General features: G+C 39.1%; 1 protein-coding gene across 12 annotated transcripts in view; it reads right to left on the minus strand.

Moving 5' to 3' along the window:
- Positions 1 to 98: 98 nt before the first annotated feature.
- The window catches only part of kcnc3a (potassium voltage-gated channel, Shaw-related subfamily, member 3a), a 67,127-nt gene continuing 47,253 nt past the window's right edge, over positions 99 to 19,972 (minus strand). For 4 of the 12 annotated variants that reach the window (XM_058770090.1, XM_058770086.1, XM_058770079.1 and 1 more), the window contains one exon: positions 15,783 to 19,660. In XM_058770090.1, coding sequence (XP_058626073.1) covers positions 19,473 to 19,660 — 188 coding nt within the window. In that variant the 3' untranslated portion in view covers positions 15,783 to 19,472. Of the gene's footprint in view, positions 4,554 to 5,372; positions 10,632 to 15,782; positions 19,661 to 19,972 lie in introns of those variants that run through there. The other 8 variants (XM_058770082.1, XM_058770081.1, XM_058770092.1 and 5 more) reach the window with 8 other exon arrangements.

Consider the following 19,972-nt stretch of genomic DNA (forward strand, 5'->3'; position numbering starts at 1 on the left):
AAGGCAAGCACACTAACTGTACTGTAAATGTGCTCTCAGATCCCAGAGTAACATGGAGAAGTCAGAACAAACATTTGAAGAATCACACAGGACACATGTTGAAAATTTTGGCATGAGCTTTTAACATTTTTATTGACTTTTTGATAACTTTTTCTTTTTAAATTGGATTTCATTTTTCTAATTGTTTTTATTTTTTTCCTATCTGTAATGGAGAAGATTTGATCAGGTAGGTTAGCATTCACGTTCAAACTTCCATACTTTTAGTAATATAACATTTTTAAGTCTCAGTGTTGACAAACTCTGTTAAATTATTACAGTTTATTAATTTTTTTCTTTATACATTTCAAAAATATAAAAGGTAAATAATAAACATTCCATTGAAATATATTTTATACAGTTCTTGATATATTTTTTTCCCTTTTTTTTGTATGACAATAAAATTGTATCCAGCATCAATCTTAGTAGCATAGAACTCATCCATTTCTTTTAGGAACCTTCTCTTTCTCACTGGCCTCTCTTTCTAACTCTCTCTCTCTTTCTCTCTGTCCCTGTTTCTTAACTTAGGGGGGTGTATGGTTAGGCTTGCGCTCAGCAGTAGACACAGCAGCTCCATTAGCTGTGATAGTGCAATGAATTCCCCCTTTAAACAAGCTACATTAAGTAACTAAAGTAGAAAAGGACAGGTAGTGCATATTGGGTCAAACTATACTAGAATAAATGCACAGACACATGCAGTGAAAACTGAGTTCCTGCAGGCTGTTTTGGCGACATCTGCTGCATCTGTTCAGCTCTGAGTCTGTGGAAGCTCTGATGAATATTCACTACAGATATATACAGATAAATATCATCTTAAAAACAATATATAAATATGTAAATGAAGCACAGAGTCTTTCGGAATGGCTAGCGTATAGCCATAACTTATATTTGGCATGGCTACATTTTGAAGAAAAAGGGATGCGCGGGAAACCAGAAACAACATATGCTCTTTCTTCCTCTCTAATTATCTCAGAAAGAGAAGTCGTAGAGTAGAGAGCCCAGGTGAAAGAGATGGTTACCTCATTCTGGCCATTCACAAATTATTCACAAGTTATGTCCTCATTGTATTCCATGCATGCAATACAAGTCAACTTCAAACAATATGATTGAAAAACACAAGAACAAGGGATGCAAAAAAGCTTCTTCCTCAAAAATAGAGAAGGAGAGGGAACAGATGAGAGGGGAAGGTGGATGCAAACAGGAAAGCGTGAAGACTGATTCTGGCTATGTTCTGCTCCTCTCTGATATGTTTTGTATTTGGGTTTCAAGTAAAGGTATGTTGAGCTGTCAGCCATCTGGAGGGGTTGCGGTCTCATTCACGCTAAGACAAACCCTCATGGGAAGCATTCGCAGAGAGAGCATCTTCAATTGATGTGGCCGGTTTGCGTACACATTCAGGGAACAGTTTCAGGCACACTGGATTTCTTATTAGGGATGAGATGAACATGTCCCCCAATTCCTAATGACGACAATGAGGAAAAGGTGTCCCTCCATCATTATTGCTCCAAAACACCATCCAATCGGATTTATGAACGACCAGAGAGGTACACATCATCTTAACCAGTCAGCAAATGCAATCTGGAACTGAGTACCACATATAAAACAAGTTAGATGTCCTACAAACCCTCTGAGATGAGTATATGCTTACATATAAATGTATATGTTAACTCGAAAAGTGCATGAGTGTCTTCCTGCACCGTGAAGCACGCAGAAAAGAATAACATAAAACAGGCCTGACGTATTAATCGAGAAGAGAGAGGGAATTCAGTGCACCACTAAGGAAAGTGACATAGCTACTACAGCTGCACACGTCTGTCGCACCTTCAAGCTACTCGGACCAGCTGCTAACGTATGAAGTAAAACTACACAGTCAGCAGATAATGCTGGCTCTTGTGGTGATGGAGCTGCATCTGTGTCGTTTTCCCTCCCTGGACACACAGCACCGGTAAACAGACACCAGCCAGCTGGCCTGAGCACATGGCATGTATGTGTGTGTGTGTGTGTGTGTGTGTGTGCGTGTGCGTGTGTGTGTGAGCTGCAAAGGTCTTGCTTAGGTGTTGCATAGGTAGTTACTAAACTAAACTAACATCTGATTCTGAACGTTGAGCGCTGACAGAACACAGTCATGGCGTTTCAAGACAGCAAATGACACTTTAAATCAACGTAAACAACACCTAACCAGACTAACCAACTTTTGTAAAGTATCCAATGCTTCGTATCTTGTCGAAGACAGCAAAAGTTTTAAACAAACAGTCAAACAGTTACTCACACGTGTAATCTATGATTTAAAAGCGACACTGGTGGAATCATGGCCTCCTCTCACACAGGATAATGCTAATACTGATGCTAATATCAGAAATCTGCTGCTAAGTTATTAAGGAAGTCCATTTTGGTATGGCATGGCTGGTTTTAGTGGGTGCTCAGCATATGCAAATCTTGAAACTTTCAAAATCAAACAAATATTAAATCTTGTCAAAACCTTGCAATGCTCTGTACCACCAGAAAAAGAAACTACAGAATAAAATGTCAACATTTTAAACAAACTCAACACAACTACAAAACCATGGTCAGGTTTCTGAATCTCCTGAGCACCTTTGAGCTCATATGGTGGCGCTACTCTCACATTATGGCTTCCTGATTGAATAATAGTGCTTTGCGATGTAAGTGCTCAGGATCTCATGACACAGCAGTTCACACAACGCTAATATATTCATTAGATTGATATTAAGTGGATGCAGGCTCACTTTCAATGGATAAAGCTTTGATTTACCCACGGAATGTGGATGAAATAAAAAGAACAAGCATCGCAAATCAAGCCAAGACTTTCCATCAGGACTCAACTTAAAAAGAAAACTTCACCCACAGCCTTAAAATCCCCTTCCACCTTGCTCTTCAGACCCATAACCGTCAAAAGAAAAGAGCCCTGTAGGTGTCGGAGGTCTCCAGAGGAGCTGTCGTGCCACTGCTGGAGGCTGCCATGACTGAGGGAGACTGTGAAGGGCAGAGCAGAGAGCCAGGAAAGTTCAAGTAAAGGGTGAAACGGCGGACAAAGAGAAGGGAAGAAATGTCACTTGAAGCCATTGAGGGAGCAGTAGTAGTTGAAGGAGTTCGTCTCATCATTCAGCTAGACTCAGTGGGGTTTGTTAATCTTTTACCCAACAAAACTCTGTGAATCTTGCAATCCTATATATTTTTACATTATTCTTTTTTTTTTTATATTCAAAAACAAAATATAGAGCCTCTCTTTTTTTAAATATATTCTTTTTTTTTCTTCTAAATTTAGTAGCATTTAGCATAAACTTTTATTGTTTCCATTTGATTTCGGCGTTTAGTGATTTCAAGCCCTCTAATTTGGGGTTCAGGGCTTGCAGAAGTCATGCAGTTTAGTCATGCTGGTAAACAAAGTGAGAAAAATGCATTTTTTAATTTTCTCTTTTTTTTCAGCTTTTGTTCAAAGTTCACCCAGTCCACTTAAAAACCCCTCCGTCCTTCAACAGGTATCATGCACTTATGTTGTATTTTCTGTTCCCCACATGAAGTTGAAGAAAGTGACCCCATCCACTGATCCAGAGTCACCCATATTGTACTGTGCAAACAGAGCGGTCCCATCTACGGTTTCCTCTTGTTCCTCTCAGCATGATCTCTACCATCTTTCTCTCTGTTTTGTTTTTGTTTGTTTTTTTTTTGTTTTGTTTTTTCATTCATGCCATGCAGTTCATCTACAGTGGAACAGAAATGCTGAGATGCAGAGAGCTGAACTAAGAGAGAGAGAAAAGAGAGAGGCTAACGCTCTTTTCTTCATAGTGGACAAAGTCACCTTTCTGTGAGCCCTGAGAAGGACACTCTGAACAAGATTTCCAATTGGATGAATGGGGAAACAGTACGATATAGGAATATGGCAGGCCGATGGCACCGCTGTCTATTTTCATTTAAAGCACGTGCAAGATCTCCAAAAGGTAAAGGAGCGGAAAAGGTTTGGCTGATAAACTGTTCGATTGAAGCGTTTGATGAAATTGACTGTCAACGTGTGTTTGAATTGCATAGCGTTGAAGGGAATGATGGGTGTTTTTCCACACTTTATGTGTATTTGAGACTGGATCGAGGGTTTTTTTGTCCACTTTCAGGTGCATTTATCATGGTGGAACGCCCCACAAAAATAGTTCCCATCACTTTAAAATTGCATCCATTTCCACCAGGTCGAGCCAGGACATACTACAGTTTGTATGCTGAATCCCACCCGTTTTCCAAGGCCAGCGATCCCTGTAGGAAGAATGTGTTCCACATCCTCCCAGGACGTGATATTGTCAGTTTATTGCACCTACGTTGGGGGTTAAAATTAGTAATGGAGAGATGAGCGTTATACAATGCTTTCTTCAAGTTGGTTTAGCGAAGCACTCCTTTCATCTCTCTTTTTCTCTCTTTCGCCGTCTCTAATCCTGCGGTGACCCTGGGGGTTGCCTCTGGACAGGTTTTGCGGTAGGGGAGCTTTAGAAAAGGGGCAGTTCAGAAGCTCAGCACTGTAGGGAAGAAAAGAGAAAGACAGAAAGAGAGGGGAATAGGAAAATGGAGGACAGAAAAATCAGTATCGCGCCACACGTCGCGTCACCTCAATACAAACGCATTAAAAGCTAGGCTACACACTGCTAGAGGCTTTCGCAGATGCTGGTCGCTTCAGACCGCGCAACTGCGAGAGCCAAAGCTAAAGAAGCCAAACACACATTTTTTTTTTTTTTCTTTTTGTTTGTTTTGGAGTGATGTCCATGGAACATTATTTTCATGAAGTCTCCTAAATACCAATGTAAAAAGAAATGAAACAAACCAAAAACCCAAGTGTACTCATAGCAAAGCCCATCGTAACATGCGCTCAAAAACAAAACACACAAATGCAAGACTCTAGGAATCACACTCACAAAAACAAACACACACACGAAGCTGAATAAAAGTTCCAGTCGTTGAGGGCCACAAAATCTTGTTCTAAATCTACGTCAATAAAATCAGCAGAATCAATTACCAATCATTGATTTTGTCAGCCCTCTAGGATGGACCAGAACCAAGCAAAAGCTCACTGTACATCAGTTAATCCTCTTCACACAGAGGGTGCGTCCCAAGACGACTCGCTATTCCCCATGAAGTGCCCTTATTTTGATATTTTACCAAACAGTGAAGCTGGCATAGGGAATAGAGAGTGAGTGCACCATTTGAGCGCAGTGCCAAACATTAGAAGAGCGGGAAAACAAAGTGTCACACAAAGAAAATCAAAACACTAAGCACACAGTCAGGCACATCACATGAAAACACGCAGTGTGACGCACAGAACGCCATATGCACATTCTTACACTGAGAAGCGTTCAGCTCCCTTCCTCCTCTCTTTGCTTTTTTTCTTTCTTCCCCAAACTGTCCTCCATTTCACGATGCCTTTCTTCATTTGTTGACAATCCTCCCAAAACTCTGTTCCCCAAACACACAATCTGTCCATCTGACCCTCATGCTTTCATCTCCTGAATTTGGTTGCGTCCTGATTCCATATACAGGTTTTTTTGTTTTTTTTTTGTAATCCACTTATGGCAGACCATCTTTGAAAAGTTCTTTTTTTAAAACAAATCACTCATTATTTTTCCTCAGTTTCTCATTATGTCATCCGGGTTTTTTGGTTGTTATTTGGAAGCAGTAAGAGTTGGGAATAAATGAAAGTGACGGATGAAATGATGAAATGAAGCGCGTGAAGGACACTGTGGAAAAGGAAGACTTGGAATGAATGTTGGGATCAAACATGATTATTTCATATTTACACAGATGCATGCGTACACGGGGTGTTCTCATCTGCCTCTCTCTTTGTTTCGAATGACATCATTTTGGAAGCACTGGTATAGACGAACATAAAGAGATTTACCTGAGTAGTGACAGGGGAGCGTAAGTCAGAAACAGAGAGGATTCTGGATAATGTCGCTAAATCGTTTGAACTCGACCTGCTCTCCCCATTTCGAATGCCTCATTTGAATCAAACGATAGTTTCTGTGCTGTTAACTCCACATGCAGAGCATTATTTACACTGTCCTCCGTGATCACATGCAGCCTCTGCTTACCAGGGCATTTGCTAACTAAGCTAACTAGTGGCAGGCCTGTCTCTTCCACATTGTAACCTCAGAACTGAGATAAAGGGATAAAATTGGAGCCATCCCATCCGCTCTGTTGACCCTGACTACGCCTTAACAGATAGACTACACACAGCAAAACCACAAAATGCACTAGGGATGCTAAGTGCTAGCTATCTTGAATGTGTGGAAACATGCATCGCTGCAGTGAGCAGACTTCTTAGCATTAGCTTCTTTCTCTCTGCTCTGATCAGTGTTTAGTGAACAGGAAATCACTTCTGGTCCGAGTCTGTTCAAATAAATGCCTAAAGATTCTTTTCTTTAATCTTAAATATAACAGGTAAACATTAAGGGCTAAAATTAGGTATTCTTAGCCTCTAAAGTGACAAAAGAGTGCTAATGATCTACAACAGCGAATGCTACGTCATCCCCCGTAAAACCAGCAGAGGGGGCTACAGCTGAGGTTCACACAACAGCAAGGGGGAAGAGAACACTAATCTGCACTTTAAAAATGCAAAACTAAGATGATTAAACAAGATTGGTGATGCCATGAGATGAGAATACAAACTAAAATGCACTTGTATGGGAGCTGATACTGGTTTGGGGGCTCAGGTGTTCGTTTGGGAATGTATTTGTGAAGGAAGAAGTGGATTTTCTGTTCTAGTCTTAGTTCACAGTTACTGCTTCTTTTTGCATATATCTGATAAGCACTGGGCTTTCAGAATAGTTCTCTGTGAAAAGATGAAAAAGAATAAATCATAAAATGACAATCTGCAATGCTTTTGATGTCTAACAATGAAAAGAAAACTTAAACAGGTAGTTAAAGCACATTCAAAACCCCACATTCAATAGAACAGTTGTAATGGTCTCTGCCAACCAATAGCATCTTAGCATGCAAAACTAAGCCCCCCCCCAACAGCAATCAAGTCAAAAATGACAGATTGGTAACAAAACATCAATGGAAAAAAGTTTGTACATTTGTTTCATGCAAATCATTAATATGCATGTGCATATGAATATACACATCCATATGTACACACTCGTATCAACAAACATGTACATAAACCTCTGTTAAAATACATTTTCTTATCAAAACACACAGACTTATAATTTCCTTATTGCTCGCAATAGAAATCCATGCATGTGGAAATTACAAAGTCAACCTTCAAAACTGTACATCTCATTAAGACCTGAACTATACACCCTCATACAGAGCATTTAAAAACACAGAAAGGAAATGAAAAGAGAGATGAAGAGGAGGAGAAGGACATGGAGGAGACACAAGCTGAGAAATAAAACAGTGTTTTGGCTGGACTTGAATCATACCGGCATTTTAGTCTTCCTCTTTCTCTCCCTCTAAACGTACCAGGTCATTTGTCTGAATTTAAGATTATAAATAATGCACACTTGCATTTGTTTGTTTTACAAGGTACCTTGTTACATACATTTTTAATATACACCTATTAAAGGAATTAAAGATCTACGTTAGATAATTTGCCTCACCGCCATGCAAAGACAAAACACAGTAAATGCAAAATAAATGAGCAAAATCAGCTCTCTTAAGACAATAATCTGTTGTTTGTTGGATGGGTTTGACTCAACTATGCTCAGATTCAAAGTAAATCGTGTGGTGTAGTTACTGTATTTTGTCTTTAAATGGCTAAATAACCTGCTAGTTCAAACCGAAAAAATAAATAAATACATAATTATCACTCATAACACTGATCTGAGAATCTCCCTAAAACGCTTAAACACTCCAGTTACACCAAGCACACATGTGGCATAGCATACATCCGTCAGATGGCCCTCGCTCACTGTCCTGAGGCCTACAATGTATATGAGGCATGTACATAAAGCAGTGCAGCGCACATGCAGACGACCGGTGATTGGTGTTTTACTCATTAAAGCACAGTGTCACACATTAGTTTGCTGCTGGCATGCAGATGCTCCATGTAATCAACAACCTCTGTGACTTCCTTCACTCTAGCAGTGAACTTCTTTAAACAGGAAAGAAGAGAGGAGGGAAAGAGGACTGTAACAAGTAATGTGGCAATAGCAAAAAGACATGAAAATAAAAAACCTAAATGCAAATAAATAAATCAATTCTAAAATAAAAAACATTGCTTAATTCAGAAGAATGATTACAGATGATTTGAAGTAAATTAATAAATGATTAAATATGGGTATGTAAAATATTTCAATTGCAAGACAATAAAATCATCTAAATATATAATGCTACTTTGATTTCTGATCAAGTTTAGTCATTTATACCCCAGGTTGTCTGTTGTTTCACATGGAGAAAAAGACAACAAGAAGCTTTGTGAGCTGCCATTGCAGAGATATCTTCACCAGAGGTGTGTATTGCATCTGTGCACTGAAATATGCAGCAGATCGACACAAATGGCTCATATATCTGCGTTTCAGAGAGTTCATTTTGTCATCTTTTCTTTTTCTTCTCTTACTGACCGCTGTCAATCCAGCATCCACTCAATGTTCCCTCCTTTATATTGGAACGAAGGCCAGCATCCAAGAGACAGAGCAGGTAAACAAAAGAAAAAAGAAAAAAAGAAACAGAGAAAGAAAAGAAGGGGACCAAAGAGAAAACAAACTGAACTGATTTTCTACTGCATTCAAATCAGAGGAATAACAGTAATCAGAAAATGATTATGGTGAGGGAAGGTAATGCCAGTGATGATGAGGATGATGATGAGGAGGAGGATGAAAACGTCCAGCTAATTCTTGCCCTTTAGTGGGGAAACTCTGAGGCCACTGTCTGGTTCACCACAGCCCCAGGATATGTGGATATGCAGTGAGGAGTGCAGTTCAGCTTGATATGTCTTCATATTAATGAGGAAATACCATAATAAGGAAAGGATATATTTTAAAGACAGTTCCTTCATGCACTAGTATACAAATTAAAAAGGGTCCCGAAAAAGTGCAGAAGGTTATAGGCCCTTAACAGGAATGGCTCCTCCTCATTATTATCATCATTTTTTTTTTTTTTTTTTCGCCATTTGTCCAGACCACTGCTCTTTTCATTTCGTGGTACTTGGTGTTGAATATGCAGAGAGTCAAAATACAAAAACCAAAACGTTAATTGTAGATCTCCATGCAACAGCACGATATCCTGTCCTCCCAAAATGTCAACTCAAAGCCGCCCGCGCAACTCCAAACCCCGATCCGAATCGCAATGTCCAAGTGCTTAGTACAAAAATAGCCTCTTTTTAAATAATGATCAGTTCTCGGTCTCTCTGTTAGTTGTTAAAGTTAATAGTTGCACATAGTAAAGTTCGCAGGATTCATCTCCAGCTTCTCAGGGTCAGAGGTCACCATAATAGTCGATATTGCACAAGAATGGTTTAAGCATTTTTCTTTGTCCTAAATAAAGAGCATAATTATAATAGCGGTGTGAATTATATGTTAAAATATCGAGTGACAACAAAAGTTGCTCAGAGGGGAAATGCTCAGAGTGTGATTAAAGATGGTCCTTGTGTTTATCGTAATCGTAATACTCATCATGTTCTATGGCCTGAATCACCAAAAACTCCATCACAGTCAAATCAGCCAAAACGATCCATTAATTCTCTACCACAGGGCTTAATTATAAGTTCAAATCAGTCCAGCATACGGTGCGTTTATTTTCATATCCTCATAGCAGTTAAAGGGGATTGGGAGTTTAGTATATTCTACTTGCCTAACTGACATCTTTTCTAGCATGCGCTTGAACTACTTGCATGTTGACCTATGACCTTTATCATTCCAAGCTTTGATATGAAGTGGATTTTCAAGGCCTATTATGGTGTATCAAAGCTGATCTCAACGACTAGTACTCAATGATTAAGCCTGCTGGATCACAGTCTCGTTTTTTATACAACCAGCAATCAGGCGGGAACATGAGGAAAAGCCAACTACTATCATTCAGCTACAGGGGTAGATTTCCTACAGGGTGCTCATCGCTGTCTATAGACCAGTGAGGAGTTTTATCCTAGTAATATTCAGTGCTTCTTTTTATTATTATTATTTATCTTCGATAATAAGGCATAATCTGCTGATGTCACAGCATATAATTGTTTTAGTTGCCTGTCTGAAATATTGCCTGAAGTATATGCGATGAAGTCATTTTAGTACTTAAAGCTCTAAATCCCTAAACAAATTCATCCCATTCCCTTTGAGGCATGACATATTAAAAAGAGTGCTGGGTACCCCCACCCTGTCCAGTCAATGGAGGAGTGGAGGTGTGAGTACTTAACATTGTTATTGTGATTATTAATACTATTGCGGTATGATGGTGCATGAGTGTCTTTTTTCCGCTTATTTCGACGTCGTTCCCTAAGATGTGCTACAGAATGGAGGGGATGGGGGATCGGCAGCGGCGTAGGGGGCCGGGGGATTCGTAGGGCTCATAGGGTGGGTTGTTGATGGGGGTGATGGGGGTCAGGCGCAGAGGGGCCCCTGTCATCCCCGAGATGTTATTGAGGCTGCGGGACTTCTCGTAGCCAGCAGCTACAAAACCCAAAAATCAGGTGGATGGTCAGTGGATAGGTTACATACATTAGAGAAAGATGAATGAATGGAATTATTATGGAAGCATTTTACAAACAAAAACATTGGATTCATGACAAAAGTGTTTGTTTGTTTTTTTCAAAGGGGGAAGGAAGGGAAGGGTAAAAAATGGAATTTAAAGCAAAGAATGACAAAATGAAACGGATGTAAATGACACAGAAGCAGACAGACAGAAGGACAGACAGGGACAGACAGAGACAGAGACAAGGACAAAACAGGAAAATGAGAGTTATGAAATGTCATCAAGTTTTCTTGTCAATTTTGTTGTTGTTGTTGTTGTTATGGCACAGCAGTATTAAAAAAAACTCCCTTTAGTCGCAGCCACATACAGTTTTCAGGGAGAGATAAGAGCAGATGTGTAAAAGAGCAGGTGGATGAAACACCTGATGGCTGACTCAGACCAATAGTGAGGTAAAGAGTTTAGCATCCAGGTGTTTGACCCAGTCTCAGACGGAACACTCTGCGTTCTGATACTAGCACTGGAGTCCAACAGAGGAGTAGCAGAGGAGCTCCGTCTAGTCAAAGCAGCCTCACTCAGCACTGTGGGCCAGGTGAAGCTCGGGCAGTTCAGACTAAATGTCTTTCCATTATTAGCAGCAAATTCGTCTTCCGTTTACACATAAGTGTGTTTCAGTAGATTAATAGGGACTTCAAACAGCTTCACGTGACCCCAAAGTGCCTGAAAGCTTTCCTTCCACATCCATTTCTGGCTTCGTTTTGTAAGGGTGGCCAAACTTTCTTAAAGGCTTCGGTTTGTCTTCTTTTCTCACCCACCAAGTCCAGTGTTGTTTTATTTGGTTAAAAATTCCCTTTACAGGTCTTAGTGACCTTCATGGGATAATAATAATAATTTGGGTCAGATTTCAAATGACTTCAAGGGGAGTTCACTAAAAATGGTTTGCGTTCATTTGTGTGTTTTTGTTCCTAATTCACTAAAGAGATAATGCCGAATATGCCCACAAAAATATATGTTGAATGTAATTTCATGGCACAGTCTTGCGGGTCAATCTGAGTACTGGCTTGTGGATGATGCAGTATGCAAAACTACCATGATCTGCCATTCTTTACTGTAACATGTTGATCCACCACTGTGATCCAGCTACTTAAATCCTGAAAGTTTAGTAAGTGTCATTCCAAACCTGCGTGAATTTCATTTTTCTGTGGAACACAATATAAGACATTTTGACAAATGTCTGTGTTTTTGTCTATATGGTGAAAGTCACAGGAGTCCAGTGTTTTTTGAACCCCACTGACTTTCACTGTGTAGGCAAAAACATATTCAAAATATCTTCTTTTATGCTCCACAGAAGAAATAAAGTCATTCAGGTCTGGAACAACGAGGGGAATAAATCGTGACCGAATTTTCTCAAGTTTGGGGGGAAATAAAACCTTTTTTTTCAAATAGCTGTACTTAATAATATGAAAATTGGTTATAAAAACAGCTAAACACAGCTGTTTGTTTGTTTAAGAAGGGGAACTGGACTCAGATATTGCTATTTTTTCAAAAAGCCAACACGAATGGATATGGAAGGAAGAGCTGGCACATTACATAGTAGACAACCCCCTCCTGACACAGGAGAACTTCCCACACGGACACAAACACAGTGAGTTAGAAGTCTTAACAGAACAAAACAAGAGACAAAAGCTCACAAGGAAGGAAAAACACGGGGTGTTAAGAAGGTCCTACTGTCGTATAGTCGGCAGTCCTATCTCCAGTCCCTTGCGTGATGCAGTTCTGTTAGGAAGTGTGTGTGAGTGTGTGTGTGTGTGTGTGTGCATGTGTGAGTCTGACTCAGAGGGCTGCTGGGACACTCTGGGTGCTGCACAGCCACTTGTCATTCAAAATCTACACCAAAGCATCGCCTATAGGAGCTGCAAAGGAAGGCAGTGGTAGATAGATCTGGGTCATCATGTTCCTTACACCAGACCACTTGTGCAAGCCAGAAAGTGACTGTTTTCCACCATGGATTTGAGGAAATGTACATATTTAACCAAATTATTTTGTTTGTAAATAATAAAAATACATAAGAGTGCTCATTTACAGAGAGAATACATAAATAATGTGTGCGTGAACGTCATATTCTGTACTTGCAGCTGTGATGCAAACACTGCACAGATAAGAACACGCTTCCTTCCTATTGCTGGACTTGTCTTTACCTCCCTATTAGCATTTACTTTCTCTGAATGAGATTAATTAGGATCAATAAGGCGAGGTAGTATGTGTCCAACAGAAATAAGTACACCTTTGGCACCTGCAATCTTTCTTCCTCTTTTTCTCTGAACAATTACAATGTAAATGTGACGATTAAAAAAGCATTACTAGCCCTTCTTTTCATGAATAACTGCTTTATGACAATGCCTACATGAAAATGATTGTTTTTTGGATTCCAGTTCAAAGATACATAGAACAACAGGTATAGATACCTAGAATGCCAGTAAAAGAAAACAAAACAAAATAGAGCAAAGCAAAACAAAACAAGAAAAAAAACAGACAAAAAAGCAAAGCAAAAACAGACAAACTGAAACAGATAAGAGGAAGAGGGCAGGGGAAGAGAAAGAAACTTGTACAACAACTGTTATCAAAACAATTTAAGATATATTTATATATATATTTAAGATATATTTAAGAACTGAGCTTTCATGGTCATGGAAGAGCAAAAGTCTAATAATACCTACATTTTGCAGTTTCCTATATTTACTAACAGTACAATGATTCCAGCATAAATCATTGACCTGTCAATTAATCTCATTATCGACATCTTAATAACACAACTCGCACTCACCAGCCTCACGCATGCAACACTGAAGAGCTTTGGTGAGAGGTTATGTATGATGAATTACAGCAGTGTTGTGGACTGGTGTAATTCAAGCCTTTAGCTTGACAGACTCTGTGCTCCTGCAGTTCTTTAGCATCTGTGATAGAGATGTGGCTACATTCAGTGTGACTGTCACTGTTTGTTAGGATTTGTGAAAATGGTCAAAGAGTCGAGAAGCAAGTTCTCTGAATGCATGAAATGCAGAGTCTTAACATCGTAGCTTCACAGCTTAGCACAGGTTGCGAGTCTAACAATCATGCTTACAAGCCCACAGAGATTATATCCGTATGGGCCAGCCCTTGACCTGACATGAATGAAAGTCCCTCTCTGCTGTGTTTACGTACCTCATGTCAAACTTTAGTGACACTACGAGGACTGTATGAGTGGCCTGGAGGTGGGATGGAAGGTGAGTGTTAGTATGTGGCACAAATATTAACCACAGAATGGTTTAGAAATTGTGCAGCAATAAAATAAAGTTTAATATACTGTGTTGAACAATTTACTAAAATTTTGGTCTGTTTGCAGTAACCTCATGTTAAAGAAAGTCCATCTTTTTCACTTACATCACAAAAGTCAAGTGTGGAAAATCTGAGTTTTCGAAGACGACGCCAATGGTTTTTACTAGTGGGAAAATTTTATGTAATTACATTATGGTGTGAATTATAGCATTGCAGCATTAGAGTCTATAATGCAGCTAAGTTTCAATAGTGTGTCTGAGTTCATACACAGTATATTTGATCTGTGTGAATCTGTCCAGGTTAATATTTGCAATATCCACCAGTGGATATTTGTTCTTCCTTTAAACCCAAACACTGGTAGTCACATACATACAAGTTACATCACATCTGCATGTATGATTTAGACACAGAATAACACGTAAACACAGCACAACACGACACAACAGTACACAAACATTACACAACAAAGACACAAACTGTAAGAAAAGATGATCACTAAGAGAATAATTAAAGGAGGGCAGGAATATGTGATGGATGTAATGACTGCGGTGAGAAGAGAGGGGATAGTTTACATTCAGAAATTAGCACCTGCATATACAGTACGAGGATGGACAGAAATATAAACTTATGACATTTAACATGATGAAAGATAAACAATTCACTCCAATGTGCACATAGAGAAGTTCCCAGTAAGTGTGTTGTACATGTCACTGTTGACTGCAAAACAGTAGGTGGATTTACATTAATAATAAATAATAAAATATTTCATAAAAAAGAAAAAAGTAGTTAATGCAGCTAGAAACAACAGAAAGAAATATAAGTGCGCAGATGTTGACATTTCATCTAAGACAGTAGAGGACAGAGTGAAACAACAAACGTTGAAATAATAAATCACAGAACATTCAGATCATGTATGATAATAGTGTCATACATGCAGTTCACCGCCACTGATGGTGGATAAGACCATTCATACACAAACATGATTTGAAAGACAATAAAAACATTGTTTCTTAAATATATACTTCAACCATTCACTAACCTTGAATAAAAACCTTGCACTGAGCATATTACCAAAAATCTTATACTATATTTTAGTTTTTTTACTTGAACCAGTCATGCTCAGGCTTCTGTTATACTGAAGTTAAATGCAGTGGATCAGTAGATCTCTGCATTTATGTGCATTACTTGATGGATAATTTACCATCACTTGAATAATGAATTATTTTTAATACAATTAATAATAAATACTGCGGAGACAACGATTGAATCCAACAGTCTGGTCCACCAAAGAATAAATAATGCAGAGCTTCACTATATGATTAAGAAGAGGTATTAAAAAGATTTTATTTAGAGTCTATATGAGAGATGTGTTGTAAAAAAGAAAAACACCTCATCATCAGGTGAGGTCATGACAGGCCCCTCCCCTTCGGCCCTCGCTCTCTGTCCCCCGAGGGGCAGTGACCTGAACAGAATGAAAGCATTGACCCCTTTGGAAGCATTATCGGCCAGGCCAGCAACCTCTCAGCCATATCTTGCCGCTCAATTTTTACTGCACTGCAGTCAAATTCTCACACCGATGCAACATGGAACTCTGACAGTTGGCTGCAACGTTTGTGGTGGGAACTGCTGAATGACAAAATAGCAGGAAAGAGCAATTGCAATCAGCAGATGTGCCAATTTGGTTGTTGGGAATCATTCTGGACTGCCATTCTGTGGACAATAATAACTCATGTATAATATAGTACAACTATATATATATATATATATATATATATATATATTCCTATCCTATATATATATAGAGAGAGAGGATGCAGTTAAGGTCCAATGTCAACTTTAAAAATGATTTGAAAAGGACATAAGGCACTGTTTATACACATAGTGATACATGATATGGTGAAATTGATAATGAATTGGTCTAGCTCATCTAGAGCCCTAGAGAGAGAACCCTTGGGTTCTCCGGTTACAGCAAAGATTCAGAAGTGAGGTTAAATGGGAGTACAGGGGAAAATCAATCAGTCTGCAGAGAGAGAGAGATGGGAGGGAGAGAAAGAGAGAGAGAGAAAGAGGGGTGTGACTGCAGCCCTGCAGTGCAGTACTATTTCTACGCTTTAAGACAATGGCTAGAGAGGAAGATGACCACAATGCCCTCAGTCAGTGTGCTGTGGCCAGAATCCAGACTGCAGCTCTTACACATTTAGCCTCACCACTAGAGTCTGTCAATGGCAGGGCCCAAGGGTATGTGTCAAAGCTCTCAGCGTACTCAAAATATAAAATACAAAAACACCAGCACATCAAAAGAGCACTTTAGACTGAATAAATGATTGATAAAAGGGGGCAAAAGAAGAAACAACAAAAACAAAACAAAACAACAACAGGGGCACAACAGCAATAAAATAACCATAATAATCACCTAAGTGCATCTTGGGAGTAAGTGGGCGTCTGAACATTAAGGTTGTAACGTCAACCAATTTGCCAGGTTTTAGAAGACCAAATGTCATTTTTTTTAGCCTGAACCATCTTTAACCCCTTCATTTTATATTTCATCATGTTTCGCTTAGTCCCAGAATGCTCTCTTCCACTGTTTCCTTGGCAACAGTGGGCAGGAAGGAGTGAGAGGGCAGAAGGTAGAAACGGAAAGAGGCAGAAGTTCGAGTGGGGAGAAGAAAGAAAAATACATGCTGTGGTGATCGAGGAGGAGAGCGAGGGAGTGGAATAGAAAGGCACAGTTCACCCATAAATTGAAGTTCTGTCATCATTTACTCACACTCCTATGACTTTTTTCTTTAAAGCACCATAATATTTTAGAAAAATGTCCAAGCTGCTCTTTTCCATATAATGAAAGTGAATGACTACAGCTGATTTTCAGTGAATACTTAATTTTAGTCTGTTCCTGACTTAAAGCTATAACTGCTTCCCAAATGTCGCACTATACACTATGTACTTATACACTATGTACTTATGCACCAAGTACTCAACCATGTAGTGTATGAATTATATAAGGTTATTATGGCATTAATAGCCGGAGTCTGATAGTCCCTCCCCCTTCGCAACGTAATTAAAGCTGCAACGGTTGAGTGTATGAAGTGTTTAACATTCCACACGTTTTTTTGGTTATTTAAGTGGATTTAAAGTGCACTTTTTCTTTTTGGAATTTTCAGTGTGAACACTACTCACACTATTTATGCTACAAAACGTTATATAATAGCGATTAAGTACACGATTTGGGACGCACCTAACGCTTCAATTGTCTTCAAATATAGAGCATTAAGGTTGGAATACACCACATGACTTTGTCCCAGATCTTATGGTCTGGACGAGTCAACGCTAGTTGCCAAAAATAAGAATCAGTCTGCAGACTTTGGTGACAGATTTCACAGAAAATAACGTAGTGTATGATGGGCACATTTTTTTTTAGCTTCACACTATTATTCTGTCCAGTCAGAGGATATTAAACGTTTGATATTTAGAGCCAATTTTAGAACACATATGTGACCCTGGACCACAAAACCGGTCTTGAGTGTCAATTCAATTCAAAAATTAAAAAAAAAAAGCTGAAATAAGTTTTCCATTGATGTATGGTTCGTTAGGATCGGACAAATTTTGGCCGAGCTACAACTATTTGAAAATCTCGAATCTGAGGGTGCATAAAATCAAAATATTGAGAAAATTGCCTTTAAAGTTGTCCAAATGAAGTTCTTAGCAATGCATATTACTTATCAAAAATGAAGTTTTGATACATTTATGGTAAGAAATTTACAAAATATCTTCATGGAACATGATCTTTACTTAATATCCTAATGATTTTTGGCATAAAAGAAAAATGGATAATTTTGACCCATGCAATGTATTTTTGGCTATTGCTACAAATATACCCCAGCGACTTAAGACTGGTTTTGTGGTCCAGGGTCACATATTGTTTACACATATTGTACCGACAGACCCGGACCAACGCCGACAGACAACCAATTACAGTACTTCACTTCTCAGACATGAAAAGACCCAACAAACAACGATTCAACATGTTCAATTGGTGATAACAAGCACCGACCAATGGCAACAGATGCCAACAGGGTTCACTCACTGATCCGACAAAACCAGACAAACATGTAGTGTAGTGTATTTCAGCCTTTAGTAATTTGGATCACTTTTATATATTTATGCTGCCATTTTGTCCTTATTTTAATCTTGACAACCTATTCACAAATTGTATGGAAGACAGCAGCTTAGACATTCTGATTAACATCTTCTTTTGTGTTCTACTGTAGAAAGTCAATTATACAGGTTTGGATTGAAATAACAGCGAGTAAATGAATGGTCATTTTGGGGTGAACTATTTTAAAACATCTATACCAGCAGACCACACTGAAAAGCAATAGCACAAATACAGAAACAAAACCCTTAGATATGAGTCCATACAACACATAAAAATACACACACGCACAGGTCAATAAGATGGAATCTATAAAGAAAAAAATGAGAAAACATCCAAAAGAAAAACTTTTGACCTTTCCTGACCCGTGCTCTTTTGCATTCGTCAACATAATTGTGTAAAAGTATAACTGAAGAGGCACTGTGACCACAGTAAAACACACTCTGTGGGCACAAAGGAAGCCAGAGAGAGTGAGAAAGAAAAAGGTAAAAGAGAGAAAGGAGAAAGCAAAAGTAGTTCCACATTTACCCCTGATTTGGGTCTTACTGCATGAAAACTTTGCAGCGTTGATTTGAAACAAGTGCATCACAGCCTTTAAAAGTCCAGTTACCATGGCAACATCCCAGGTATGTCATTACAGCCCAACAAGAACTTACCTGTGTCTGTGGTTATCAGTATATGTGTTTGCTGAGCTTTTTAGTTTTTCATGTGTCTCTTTCAAGTCTATCAGACACATTTGTTTCTGCTCATCTAGTGTATCTGCGAGGCAGAATTGTGTCCCTGATCAGTAGACTACAGGACTGTAGCACACATCCTAACAGCGTCAGAGCACAGTGTTTCAGCACAGCCCTATCAAGCATTTGTTATCTACTAATGGCTAGAATACTGGAGTTGACTGTTTCTGGTCCATATAAGGAAGGGTTTTCATCTGCTGGCTGTGATGAAACACTGGTCAGTGGACCCCAGAGTGGAGGGCAGTTCCAGGAGAGAGAAGAAACCAGCTTTATTCAAAAAATAAACAGAAAATGCAAATAAACACAACCCTTCTCAGTGACCATTCACCAAAACCCCTACAGCATTAAAGGCATTACTCTTTTGACCTCTTTCTGGTAGTAAAAATAGTGTGGGATGGCAATTATACAGCCCTACAAAGGCAAAACAAAATAACTACAGCAACAATGAAACTGGGGAAGACGGCTTCACTAATTGATAATCTGAGTTTAAACGTAGTTGAGCCAAACCTGTTCATTACAGGAGAACTCAAAGTCTAAGAGATGCAAAATTTTGGTCATGATGTAATGTGTAGTTGCTGTGTTTTGCCTTTGAAAGGCAGTACAGTGAGCACTGAAACTCTTTACAAAGACCTGAGGGGCACTCTACTGAGGTGAAAGGTCACCGCTAGGGAGGAGAAGGAGGAGGAAGAAGTCACAGCAACACCGAATGGATTACAGTGCACACACACACGACAACACACGAACAGGGGAAGACAGTGTAACAGTGTAGCAACAAGAGCTGACATACAAACGCATGACACGACACAACCTGAGGAAGGAGATAACACAACAACAGCTCGTCAGACAAGCGCACCTCAAAAACACACATCAGAAAATACAACATCCCCAAACACACACACACACACACACACACACACAAATTAAAATAAACACATTTTCATTTCATCAAATGTGTGGGTGTGTGGAAATAATACAACATCCCCCAAACACACAAACACAAATTAAGCAGGAATCACACAAATAGCCTTCTGTCACACAAGAATTAGGACATTCAACATATTTTCATTTCATCATATGTGTGGGTGTGTGAATGTGAGTGTGTGTTGAACTACTGGCCTGA

This window comes from Onychostoma macrolepis, chromosome 03 (genome assembly GCF_012432095.1).
Source record: "Onychostoma macrolepis isolate SWU-2019 chromosome 03, ASM1243209v1, whole genome shotgun sequence".
NCBI lineage: Eukaryota > Metazoa > Chordata > Actinopteri > Cypriniformes > Cyprinidae > Onychostoma > Onychostoma macrolepis.